At 54.6% G+C, this 12436-nt stretch overlaps 1 protein-coding gene across 6 annotated transcripts; it reads right to left on the reverse strand.

The window, feature by feature from the left end:
* Nucleotides 1–652: 652 nt before the first annotated feature.
* FAM110A (family with sequence similarity 110 member A) lies at nucleotides 653–12135 on the reverse strand. 6 transcript variants are annotated; one of them, XM_045981141.1, is made up of 2 exons: nucleotides 11936–12135; nucleotides 653–2100 (listed from the first exon to the last, which is right to left on the reverse strand). In XM_045981141.1, the coding sequence occupies exon 2, from the start codon at nucleotides 2010–2012 to the stop codon at nucleotides 1125–1127; it is 888 nt and encodes a 295-aa protein (XP_045837097.1). In that variant the 5' UTR covers nucleotides 2013–2100; nucleotides 11936–12135; the 3' UTR covers nucleotides 653–1124. The 6 variants fall into 6 exon arrangements, with proteins under 6 accessions (XP_045837097.1, XP_045837092.1, XP_045837093.1 ...); XM_045981136.1 differs by having other exon boundaries at nucleotides 653–2103; XM_045981137.1 differs by lacking the exon at nucleotides 11936–12135 and adding an exon at nucleotides 11710–11911 and having other exon boundaries at nucleotides 653–2103.
* Between the last annotated feature and the right edge of the window lie 301 nt (nucleotides 12136–12436).

Raw genomic sequence — 12436 nt, forward strand, 5'->3', positions numbered from 1 at the left:
CGGGGTGGGCAGAGGCCACCCAGGCTTTCACTCTTTGTGTGCCCAGCCCTAACCCGAGCTGTACTGCCAGCCAAGGGTGGCATCTCTCAGCAGGGAGCCTGCCTGGAGAGAAACAGGGAGGAGCGGAGACCTCAAAGCCCAGTGCCAACCGTCTTTCCCCTTCCTCCAGCCCCTGAGGCCCAGAGAGGGAGACTGGCTTATCCCAGCTCACCCAAGGTTGGAGGCAAGGCCACCTGTTTTGTGCTGTCGACCCCCTGCTTCCAACCCCAGTCTATAGCCTGTGGCACCTCCAGATCAGGGTCTGTGCTCTCCGAGCTTCCTGGGCAGCGATGGGAACGACCCATGCACCCACCAGCTTTTCCCCTGCAGGTCCCCTTCCTGACACAGAACTCAGTCCTGGCTCTATCTGGATTCACTCTGTAGCCAGAGTCAGTTTCCTACCCTATGAAGGAGGCCCTCAGGCCACCCAGAGGGGTTATGAGAATCCCCTTTCACATCTCAAGTCTCAGGCTGTGTCAGCCACTGACCTCATGCCCCTCCCCCATCCCCAAATCCCAGGATGAACAATTATGGAATTCTAAAGGCCCCACCCCAAGACGTCTCCCTCCACTTCCCCTTATGAACACAGAAGAAGAGTCTGATGACCCAGGCCTTGAAAAACAAGCATTTGTGTTTATTAATCAAAGGGAGGGAAGTCAGAGCAGTACAGACTCCTACCAGTCCTTCCTGTAGTCTACCCACCTAGGCCAGGCGGCCAAGGCCCTGCCCCCACCCTGAGCAAGTTCCCAGGGAACCAGGGCCCGCTGGGAAAGGAAGAGGAAGTCAGCAAAGGTTAGAGGCCAAGGAAGAAGGAAACAGAACTGCTTGCTGGACAGTGCCCCCCACTCTCAGTGGAGAAGGCTGAGTGCCCCAAATCCAAACCCAGGAGAAGAACCAGGCAGGACTTGTGTCAAAACCCCTACAAGTGAGGGTCAACAGGCAACCCTCTCGAGGGTCAGTCCTTGACAGACGGATACCGCCCAGCCTCTGGTCTGTCCCAAGCCAGGGAATGGATGCAGAAGAGGTCAAGAGCCCAGCTGCCTCTCCTGGATGTGTCCTGTACAAATGCGGAGTTCAGTGGAGGCCTAGCCCTCCACGATGGGGGCACCGCGTGCCTGCCGCAACCCGTACAGCCACTTGATCACTCGTGCATTGCGCTCTACCACCGACACGCCATAGGGGACACGGTCCCGGGACCGCTCCTCAACAGTGGCAGAGCTGCGGCGGGAGCAGTCCCCCTCCGAGCTGCCAGGCCCGGCACTGGGCCCGGCCAGGGAGACGATGTCTGAGCTGGCCCTCGCCAGGTGAGCCACGCCCAACCCCCGTGCCTCCTCCGGGTCCAGGCCACAGAAGTTAAAGAATCGCTCCAGGTCAGCTGCTGCTCTGGAGAAGCGCTCACTCAAATCGGACTTGGAGCGCTGCAAACCTGGGGGCCGGGCTGGGCTGGAGGCGGGGGCAGTGCCTGGTGATGGGCAGGGCCGGGCAGGGGAGGCGGGGAGAGGACGGACATCCACTCGGCGGACAGCGGCCGTACTGGGTGGCGGGCGTGGAGGGTTGGCTGGGGGCGCCTGGTGGGCTCCTTCTGTCCGTCCAGGAGTACGGCTGGCCTCGGCAGGGGACGCAGGGCTATCACACAAGTCGATGAGGCTGCTAAGGATGTCCAGGTCCAGCTGGGGCCGACGGCCAGGGCCAGGCAGTACTCGGCGGCTAGGTGTGAGCACGGTGCGGCGAGTCCCAGGGCTGAAGAGGGGCTGCTTGGACAGCAGGGGCTGCACAGGTTCCTGGCGGGTGTTGGCCACATGCAGGCTCTTGACGTACTTGGCCTTGTCAGCCTCCAGGCGCTCCACAGCACTAGGTTTCCGGGCTCCACCATCTGCTGGCCTTCGGAGCAGGTAGCCAGGCACTTTGGTCCGCAAGCGGAAAGGTAGGGCAGATGTGTCCCGGGATCCCGGAGTCAGTGTGTCCACCGGCATGGCTGTTACATACCCCAAGGGCTTTGGTCTGAGGAGACCGGAGAAATGCGGAGACAGATCCAGAAAGTAGGCAGCTGGATGCTGGCAACTGCTACAAGGGAAGAAAGAAAAAAGCTGAGCACACTCAAACAAAGGCTCAGCCAAGACTGAAAGGGGCTGAGGACGCCTTCCCTATTTAAAGGTAATGGCCACGCCCCCTCGTTCACAGAGAGCCAATCAGCAGACAGAAAACCCCACTGAGGGGCCTGTGACTCCACCCACACCCCCGCCTCCTTCCCAGAGGACGAGGCCCAGCTGAGGCATAGAGAAAACGAGAAGTACCAAAGAAGAAAGACCTGAGCGGACTGGGCAGAAAAGACAGGGCAAGGCATGCTTTAAAGGAAGCAAAGTGGGCTCCAGGCCGTATACTGGGCACCAGCCAGCTTAACCTCAATAGGTCCCCTTAACAGCTCTATTTTGCAGATAGGGAGCTCAACCAACTTGATTAAGCTAACCCCCCAAGTTGGTGGCTCTGGCCCCTTTCCTCCAAGCAGGGAGGTGCTGGTGCACCTGGTGACCCAGAGAAAGGGCTCCAACCCACACGCTGCCTAAACTGCCCCCAGGGAACCTGGTACCACTTCCCACCCTTACCTACCCAGCCAGGAAGCTGCCCGGTGCTATTCACCTGTCTAGACATGTCAAGCCCCAGGCACAGCAGTAGAGCTGATGGAGGAGGAGTGTAGAAAATCTCCACCCCCCACCCAAGCGAAGTCCAGACACTGATCAGCTTCCAGGATGGGACTTCAGTGCCAGCCCCACAGTGATCCAAGGATGCCTGTCAGCTAGAAATGTCAGCCAGGACCTGAGCTATGCTGTTCCAAGAGAAGCCAGAAAAGCCCACAATCACACAACCCTGCTTGAGAGCATCCAGCAGACCCTGATTCTGCCAGCGGCCAGAGGATGGGCACCCAGAGGCAAGGGGCCCCACACCGACCTGCTCATGCTCAAGTGTCCACACGATCAACTAAGCATCAAGGCCTGGTGCCCCAGGCATCAGACCAGCCCTGATCCTTTTTCCAAGAAAGGGCTGGAGCCACAGTGCCCCTCACCAACTCTCCCAGAGATGGGCCAGAAGAAAACCCATAGACCAAGTCCTGAAACTTCTCATCTGTAAAATGAAAGAGGAAGACTTTTCCTAGGTAATCCCCCAAAGGACATGTCATCTACACCTGTGTTGTCTAATTCAATGGCTACTAGCCACATATGACTATTCACCTTAGCTTTAAATCAAATAAAATCTTACACTTCCAGTTCCTCCATCACACTAGCCACATCTCAAGTGCTCAACAGCCTCTATACTGGTCAACAGAGCAGACTGCAGATAAGAGATTTCCATCCATGGCAGAAACCTGTAGTAGACAGCCTCATGTGGTCACCCAGAATGACAGGAGGAGGGTCTGGACTGGGGTGGGAAGGCAGGGATCCCTACTGTGTGCTAGCCATTCGACACCATCCTCTCCTGGAATCCTCCAACAGCCTGTGAGAAGGGTCATTGTCATCTCATTTTACAGTTGGGAGAAACTGAGACTAGAGAAGCAACCATCCTAGGTCCCAGGGCCGATAAATAAGACACAAATTCCTATGAAGCCTAAGCACTCATCTGTGACATTCTTGTCACTTTACTCTTTGTTCTTCCCATTCCCCTAAAGTATTGGCTCCATGAAGGCAGGGGGCTTGTCTGTTTTGCTCACTGAATCTGTTTTGGGACATTGCTTTCGACACATAACAGGTATTCAATAAATTGTAACTGAATTGGAGTGTCCATGGAGATGAAACATGAATGGGAAGACCTTGGATAAACCACAGAGGGACACATCCAACCCACTGCAGATATATGGGTCCAAGGTGGTAGGTATGGATTGTGCTAGGAGGCTGGAAATCCGGATGTGCACAAACACTCCAGATTCTTAAATCTCAGCAAATCCAATAATAATTTTTAAAACATGCATAGAGCATGGAGCAAACAAACATGTCTGCAAACAGATTTGCTCTCCCCACACAGATCTAGTCCCCAGTTTAAGACCTCTGCAGTGGTAGCAATGTCAAGTTACTAGAACCCTGGGGGCTATTGGCCTAGAGCCAGAGCTGCAAGGTAGGAGGGATGGAGTAAGTGGGAAGGTAAGGCTGCCGCCCTCCAGCAACACCCCCCCCCCCAACAGGAGACCTCAGGAGGGAAGGGTCTAACAGGAAAGGCAGCCTTGCTGAGCCCTGTCGGGGCAACTAGACTCTGCCCCACCCCCGTGGCCGCCACCTACCAAACCAGTCCAACTCGTTGGCCACGGCAATTCCCTCCCGGGCACCATCCGGGGAAACAGAAGGAAGAAGGTCAGATGGGCAGGGCCAGGGCAGAAACCTCGCACCCTCGAACCGACCTGCTGGCCGCAGGGGCTCCCCCTGCAGCCGGACATACGCAAGAAGCCAAACCCCGCTTGGGGGCCGCTGGCCAGCTCGCCCACCTGCCCGCAGTGCGCCCTTGCTCCAGCAGCTGTGCCTCTTACACACCCGGGTGCCTTATCTGGAATATGGTTAAAAATAGATCTGAGCCTCCAGGTCTTGGAGAGGATGGAGAGATAAACCAGGTCGATGACCTTCCCAGCACCCGGCAAAAAGGCTGCGCTCCAAGAACTGGCTCTTGGTTTTTCTGATGACTCTGAAGACCTAATGCGCTCTCCGCCCACCTCCCCCCAAACTCCAGCCCAGCAGGGGTCTCTAAGCATGCTCAGCCAGTCGGAGCCGGAGTCACAGACAAAGGAGGCACGTGATAGAGGCTAATCCTACACTGATCTGCTAAGCCCCATTTCAAAGGTGGGCAAACAGAGATGTGGTGGCTCCCGTGAGTTAAAGCCTGGGTCCCAGTCCCCAGTCCCCTCGATCTCTCTGTGGCCGCCTCTCATCGCCAACGCCCCCCCCCCCCACGTATTTCAAATGCTACCCACAAAGGGCCCCCAGAGCGCCAACCATGAGCCCTTCTCTTTGTCACCATACCCCCTTCCCACCTGCTTCCCTGGAGTCAGCCTGAAGGGTTGAGAGAGCTCAGATCCTCGGTCTGGCTTCTACCCTGCCCCACTTCGGGACAAACTTGGAGACTCCCAGAGGCGGAGGAGGCCGCGAGCCCGTCAGCGCGCTGTGTGACCCTGGCCGCTCGCCACCCCCTCTCTGAGCCCGGGTCGTCCTGGCTCTTAAGCCGGGGGGCTGACGGCAGGATTCCTGCGGTCTCGCCCAGGCAGGAAGGTGAGACCCTGCCCCGCCCTTCGCCTCCCCGAGAAGGCTGGGGGCGGCCGGGCAGCCCCCCGACCCTGGCCCGGCGCCACCCGCCCGCACATACCTGGCTGCGCGCGCTCGGCTACGGAGCGCTCCTCCGGCCCGGTCCACCTGGCGCTCAGGTAACACGCGTTTGCGCAACTTCCGGCGGCCGGTCCCCAGCAGGTGAACCCGCCGGCCCGGGTATCACCCGGAGGGCAAGAACGAAAGGCAGGCAGGGGCGGGAACCTGAGCCCGGGCGCCCCGGCAGTGGGCTCAGCTCGGCGCAGAGACCCAGTTCTACCCCCAAGGAGCTCTCCCGCGAGCCGGGGCCGCGCCCCCCAACAGCCACACTGGCCGCAGCCGCACCTCTGACACGGGCAATGGCACCCATCTTGGAGATGGGCAAAAGTGAGGCCCCCTCCCCCACAGCCTCAGTGCCCGCGATAATGTTGACTGTGCCAGGCACGAGAAAGTGCTGTTCCTGGTATTAATTAACCCATTTTAATCTTCTCAACAACCCCTGTGAGGTGAACTCTATTATTATCCGCATTTGACTAATGGAATACTGAGGCTGGGACAGGCTGAGCCAGTTGGCCCAAAGTCACCCTGAGGAGTTTGACCTGGGCACTTTCCCTCTAGACTAAGCCTTTGTGCCTCCCCTTTCTACCTGTGTGTCCGTGAGCAGGTAAAAAAAAAAAAAAAAAGAAAGAAAGAATAATAATAATAATAATGGAGAACCCTCTGGTTCTCCATTTTGCCAAGTGAGGGGAGTCTCACCCTCCAGGCCAGGTCAGTGTGAGTTCTTACGGTCTGAGAGGGCTGACAAAAACTCTGCAAGCTGTGAACATTAGTAACAACGGCGAGAGGAATAAGAATAACCAGAATTTTGGAGTTCCAGGCACTGTAATTCTGTAAGTCTCTGGACATCCTCCCACTCCCCCAACCACCACCACCTGCACAGGGAGGAACTCTTTAATACCCATTTTACAGATGAGAAGACTGCAATACTCAAGGAATCCTTGGGAGGGCCAAGACTGTCTCCTCTGCCAAAGGAAGCCCTATCATGTCACTTCAGGTGGCACACTTGATTGGGCCAGTTTGCATGGGGATCCTGAGGCCCAGAGAAGGCAGGGCCCACCAGCCTCCTGCCCGAGTCCTGGGGAAGCAAAAGAGGGCCCAGTTCCATGTCTGTGCCAGTGGGGACTGCACCCGGATTGGGGTGGAGGGCTGTGAGGGGACGGGAAGTGACTCAGAGAACAACTCTCCTCCCCCTGGGAGTGAGTCAGCTCTGAGGCCTCCTCCAGGCCCTGGAGCCTGATTTTAGGGGAATGAGGGAGGCGAGCCTCAAAACCGTCATTCCCCACAATGTCCTACTGGGTCCCTGCCTGGCCCTCTACTGAGGCAACAATGGGAAAGAGATGAAATGGGGGGGGGGGGGGGCTCAGTTAGGCAATAATAGTACTAACAGCAAAGAAACAATAATATGTTCCTAATAGGGAAGAAATTTTCTGCTTTCTCTGTACCTGGCTCTGTTCTAAGCTCTTTATATACATTGACTCATCGAATCCCCACACTCACCCTGAGGTACTCCTGCTACACTCATTTTACAGCTGAGAAAACTGAGGCACAGAGAGGTGTGGCCACTTGCCAGAGGTCACATAGCTGGTAAATGGCAGAGCCAGGATCCAAACCCAGGAGCATGTTTGGGGGAGTGGAAGGAAGTGGAGGAGACAGACACTTCAGTGTTGGGCTTCAACCACTCACCAAAAGATGCTATAGCCTCCCTCTCTGGGCCCCAGAGGGAGAAGCCACCTTAGGAAGCATTCCTGGCTGTGGGCCGGGGACTCAGATTCCTCAACTCTAAAATGGGGCAAGATGGCAATATTTTCCCAACAGAAATTAGATCTCTTATGGCTCTACATCACCTTAGAATAAAACTGAAACTCTCCACTTGGATCTCAGGCCTTCCAGGATCCAGTCCCTGCCCTCCACTCCCCACTCATCTCCAGCCTTTTCTGTGCCGGCCACGTAGCCCTCCCTGCTGTTCCTGAACATGCCAAGGTCTTTTCTGCCTCAGGGCCTTTATACTATCTGTTCTCTGCTTAGAACCTCTTAGCTCACCTCCTTCAGGTCTCACCTCCTCAGAGAGGCCTCCCTGACTACCCTGAGACTCCCGCCAACTCTCTCACCTGGTTGTTTCCTTCCACACATTCATCCCACCCTGTCATTTTAGGTCTTCACTTATCAGTTGCTCGTTTCCTATTTCTGTATTTTCATCCTCCAGGGACCAAGAACACAGGTGTGTGCTGGGCACACTGCTGATTAAGTGGCAGGCCTGGAACCCAGGCCACTTCAAAGACCAAGGCCCTTTAGCACCAAGCCTCTTGCCAACTCCCAGTCCCATTAAAGGTGTTCCCCCATTTCTCTCCACACTCCCCTCCAGTCTCAAGTCACCCCCATCCAAGCTGGGCCCTGGCCACTTCTAGATGAGCTGTATTCTTTCTTTGGAGACATCACATCCAAACCTTTGCACACACGTATCTGCTCCTACAATGCCTTTCCCCCACTCCACTCCCAAAGCCGCCTCTGAAGCATGGACTCTGGAACCAGCCCATTAGGGTTCAAATCCCAGCTCCATCTGTGATTAGCTACGAGACCTTGGGCAAGACAATCAACTTTCCAAGGCCTTAGTTTCCCCAGCCATAAAACGGGACTTGTAACAGTGCCTGTCTCCCAGCCTGGGCGTGACAAACACCACCAAAATAGGACTCTGCGGTGCCCAGCTCCTGGGTGAGGACTTCACCATCCAGAATGTTGACCCAGTTCTCTCAGAGCTTATAAATCTATGCACACAAGACCACTTCCACAGACGTTTCTTTAAACAAAGTGTACAGATGGCCAATAGGCACATGGAAAGATGTTTAGCATGATACATCATTAGGGACATGTAAATCCAAACCACAGTGAGACAACATGTCACATCCATCAAGATGACCAATACCACAACAAGCAAGCAAGCAGAAAACAAAACAAAACCAAAAAACCCCACAACCACAGAAAATACCAAGTGTTGGTGAGGATATCATAGAAATTGGAACCCTTGTGCCCTGTCGGTGGGATATAAGATGGCGTGGCCATGGTGGAAACAGCATGGCGGTTAGAGGCAACCAAGTGTCCATGGACAGATGAGCATACGATGAACTATTATTTAGCCGGTATAAGCAAGGAGCTTCTGACACCTGCTACAACATGGGTGAACCTCGAAAGCATTATACCAAGTGAAATAAGTCAGGCCCAGAAGGACAAATATTGAAGAAAAAAAGGGCAAATATTGTATGATTTCACTTCCCTGAGGTACCGAGAGTGGTCAAATCCATAGAGACAGAAAGTAGAAAGGTGCTTTCCAGGTACTGTGGGGTTGAGAAAAATGGGGAGCTGGTGTTTAATGGGTACAGAGTTTCCATTTAGGAACATGAAGAAGTTCTGGAGGTAGATGGTGGTAAGGTCTGGGCACGGTGTGAACTTCCTTCATGCCGCTGAACTGTACCTTACACGTGGTTAAAATGCTCAGTTTTATGTTCTACATATTTTTCCAAAAAAAAGAAAAGGAGAGTCCACAGACTGGAGCCAGAACCCCCAGATCCACATTCCTGCTCTGACCTGGTCCAAGTTACTAAACCTCTCTTGCATTCAGTTTCCCTTCGTAGGGTGTGAAAAAAAGCAGCGGTAACTACCTGACATCATAGAATGGGGGGAATTAAGTGCACGCATGCTTAGAAAGGACTTGGCACACAGTAAGTGCCCAGGGGGTGTTAGTGATTATTTTTCACGGAGGGGGCGAGAGGCGTGGTTTCGATGTTTAGAATTTTCATGACATTCTGCAATCTCCCACCCCAACCCCTTCCTTCCACCTGCTGCTTCTTTCTGTTCAGCAGAAGCCAGGCCATGACTTGGGTGGAGACAGGGAGGCCCTCACCTGCCCTGGAGGAGGATCAGGAAGGCTCCAGGCAACAGGGAGGGTCCAGCCAATAGGGCAGGCCAGCTCGATTTCAGCCCAGCTGTCCGGGTCAGAGACACCCAGCGGGGCATCCTCCAGGCCCACGCCAGGCCCCGTGCTATTTCTGGAGTCTCCCCAGACACTCATGCCCTGGCCTGCCTGCAGTCAACCTTGCCCAGGGCACCCTCGAACACTGTATCTCAGCGGGCTGATCTCCTGTCGGCCGACGGACAGTCCAACTCCACCAACTCGTTTATCTGTGCCTCGGTTTGTACCTGAAGTTGCAAAATGAAGACAAAGGGACTTGCAGTGGGACACAGAGAAACCACATGCAACACCGCAGGGAAGGGCCCAGCTCACAAGGATGGGGAAGGTGGAGGTTGGGGCAGAGTCGACTTCCTGCCCTGGACTGCCCTCCGCCCAGGCCTGAGCTCACCATCTTATCTTGGCCCCAGAGATGTGAAGAAACTTGCCCAAAGTCACACAGCAAGTCAAGGACAGATCACAGACAGGACAGTGGTCTTATGATTAAATATATAATCTGTGATGATTTTTATAATATATATATCATATATATAGTTTATATATTTATATATTATTATATATATGATTTTTTTAACAAGGTGCTATATGCCCGTGACTCAAAATTCAAAAACTATAAAGAGGATGAAATAAAAATAAACTCCTTCCCACTTAGTCCCCAGCCTGCAGGCACCACTGTAACCAGACAATCACGCATCCTTCCAGGGAGATTTTTTGTAGATACAAGCAATAATGGGCATATATTCTTTCTATTTTTTTACACATATGGCAACACGCTGTGTGTACTGTTTTCACCTTGTTCTTTTTACTCAACCATACATGTTTTAATAATGTTAATATATTACTAATTCTAATATGTTATTGATGTACTTAATCATATAGGTTGTTCCCTAATATATGTGGGGGCACATTAGCCCATAAAGAGCCTTCAGCCCCTGCTGGTGACCACCCAGTGTGCATCCAGACACCCCCCATGACAAAACACCCTGGGGCATCACTGCACCTTGTGTTGCCAAGAAGTGGGTCAGTGGGGCTGGGATGTGCTTGTGATTGTGAGAGAGACGTAGTACTGTGTTTTACAGAGGCCATGCGAGTTGATCTCCACCAGCAGAAAACACAGCAAATAGTCAAGAACTGTTAATTGTCCGGGTGACTCGGTCGGTTGAGTGACAGCGTCTTGGTTCCCGCTCAGGTCATGATCTCAGGGTCCTGGGATCTGAGCCCCCTTCCCTGGGGGTTGGGCTCCCCTCTCCTTCTGCCCCTCTCCCTGCTCACACATTCTCTATCCCTGTTTCTCTCTCTCTCTAAAATAAATCTTTAAAAAAATACTAATAACTGGGGCGCCTGGGTGGCTCAGTGGGTTAAGCCGCTGCTTTCGGCTCAGATCATGATCTCAGGGTCCTAGGATGGAGTCCCGAATCGGGCTCTCTGCTCAGCAGGGAGCCTGCTTCCCTCTCTCTCTGCCTGCCTCTCTGCCTGCCTCTCTGCCTACTTGTGATCTCTCTCTGTCAAATAAATAAATAAAAATCTTTAAAAAAAATAATTAAAAAAAATACTAATGACTGTTAGCTTTAGTTATCTTGATTAGAGGTTTTGGAACCCTTCAATTTTGCCCTGGAGGCAAGGGCCTCACCTGAGCCCCTCCCCCTATCACATTCCAGTGGAGGAAGAAAATCAACTCCCTAAATAAGTTAAATACATAGGACATCATTGGAGGGGTAAATGCCACTGAGAGAAACAAAAGAGACAAGGGGGATGGCAGGGCATGGGAAGTCAATACATATTTGTTGAAAGAATAAATGAAAGACTGATTTTCTTTCTGAGTTCCCAGAGTACCCCCAGGAGGCAGGGCCTGGTCTAGGTCAGATGCTCCAGCCGGAGGGGTCTCTGCCCCTTCCTCAACTCCAAAGTCTCGGGGATTAGTGGCTTCAGGTTGAGTGGCTGCCTCTACCCATTCTCCCACCCTGGGGCGGATTCCCAGAATCTGGAGAATTCTAGATCAGAAGAATCGAACAGCGGCCCCAGGGCCAGAGCACCTGCTGCCCACCCAGCATCTAGCCCAGAAATGTCAGTACAGCAGGACCCCCCACCCCCACCCCGCTCCCCCACCCCGAAGAGCCCTCTGAGAGAGACAGCACTGAGATTCAGGACCCCGTGGGCAGAAGGACCCCCAAAACGAGCCCTGAGTCCAACCTCTGGCGTTCTGGAGAAGGGAAGCCGGCTACCCAGAAGGGGCACTCAGGGGACGGTGCGGGAGCGGAGCCGGAGGGAAATGATCCAGCCAGGGCTCCCGGGCTTAGCAGTCTTGTGGCTAAGAGGCTGACAAGCTGACCACCAGTTGCTCATCTGGGCCTCTAAAGACAAATACAGACCTACCCAGACTGGAGACTTCGAGGTGGAGCAGAAAGACCTGAACTGGATTCTCCAGCCGACCTCGCTGGGCTAGAACACTTCACTCTCTGCCCCTCAGCGTTCTCCTCCGTAAAATGGGGTTCCGCCGCCTCCCCGCACGTATGACGCGGAGAGGACGCCTACAAAAGGCGCACGGTGAACTGAGCACCCCCAGACCTGGGCTCGGGCGCCAGACCACCCGCCCCCTCACCTGGAGCGGTAGCTAGGCAAGTCCTGGCTCCTCCCTCGCGGGTCTCGGAGAGGCTGACAGCTCCGACCCGGGCTGGGAATGGCCGCGGCCAAAGCGGCTCGGCGGAGCTGGGGACCCGCAAAGGCCTCTTCGGAGCTGCTGTGCGCACCCGAAATGAACCCGGGCACCTGACTATCCCAAGGCCCTCACCAGAGCGGAGGTCCCGGGGGCACAGAGGAAGGGGAAGTGAGCTTGCCGCTTCCCCCCACCCCGTCGCCGGAATGGTTTGCCCCGGACATCCTGATTGGTTGGTCGCTTCCGTTCGAACGCCGCGCCGCCCGGGTTGCCAGGCAACCGCTTAGCTTTGGCCCTGCAAGTGAGCGCCCGGCCTCCGCAGCCCAGTTCAGCCCCCAAGCCACCCCCCTGGCTTCTCCTCCCCCCACAACCCAACCCAGCCCCGCTGGCCTGTTCTTCCCGCGCCGCTGCAGCTCAGGAACTTAGTTTTTTCCCTTGACCAGGACT

The sequence above is a fragment of the Meles meles genome, chromosome 16 (assembly GCF_922984935.1).
Source record: "Meles meles chromosome 16, mMelMel3.1 paternal haplotype, whole genome shotgun sequence".
NCBI classification, from domain to species: Eukaryota; Metazoa; Chordata; class Mammalia; order Carnivora; family Mustelidae; genus Meles; species Meles meles.

Bases quoted from the DNA above. Each gene is read 5' to 3' on its own strand.
- FAM110A (XM_045981141.1), bottom strand. From the start codon at position 2,012: ATGCCGGTGGACACACTGACTCCGGGATCCCGGGACACATCTGCCCTA.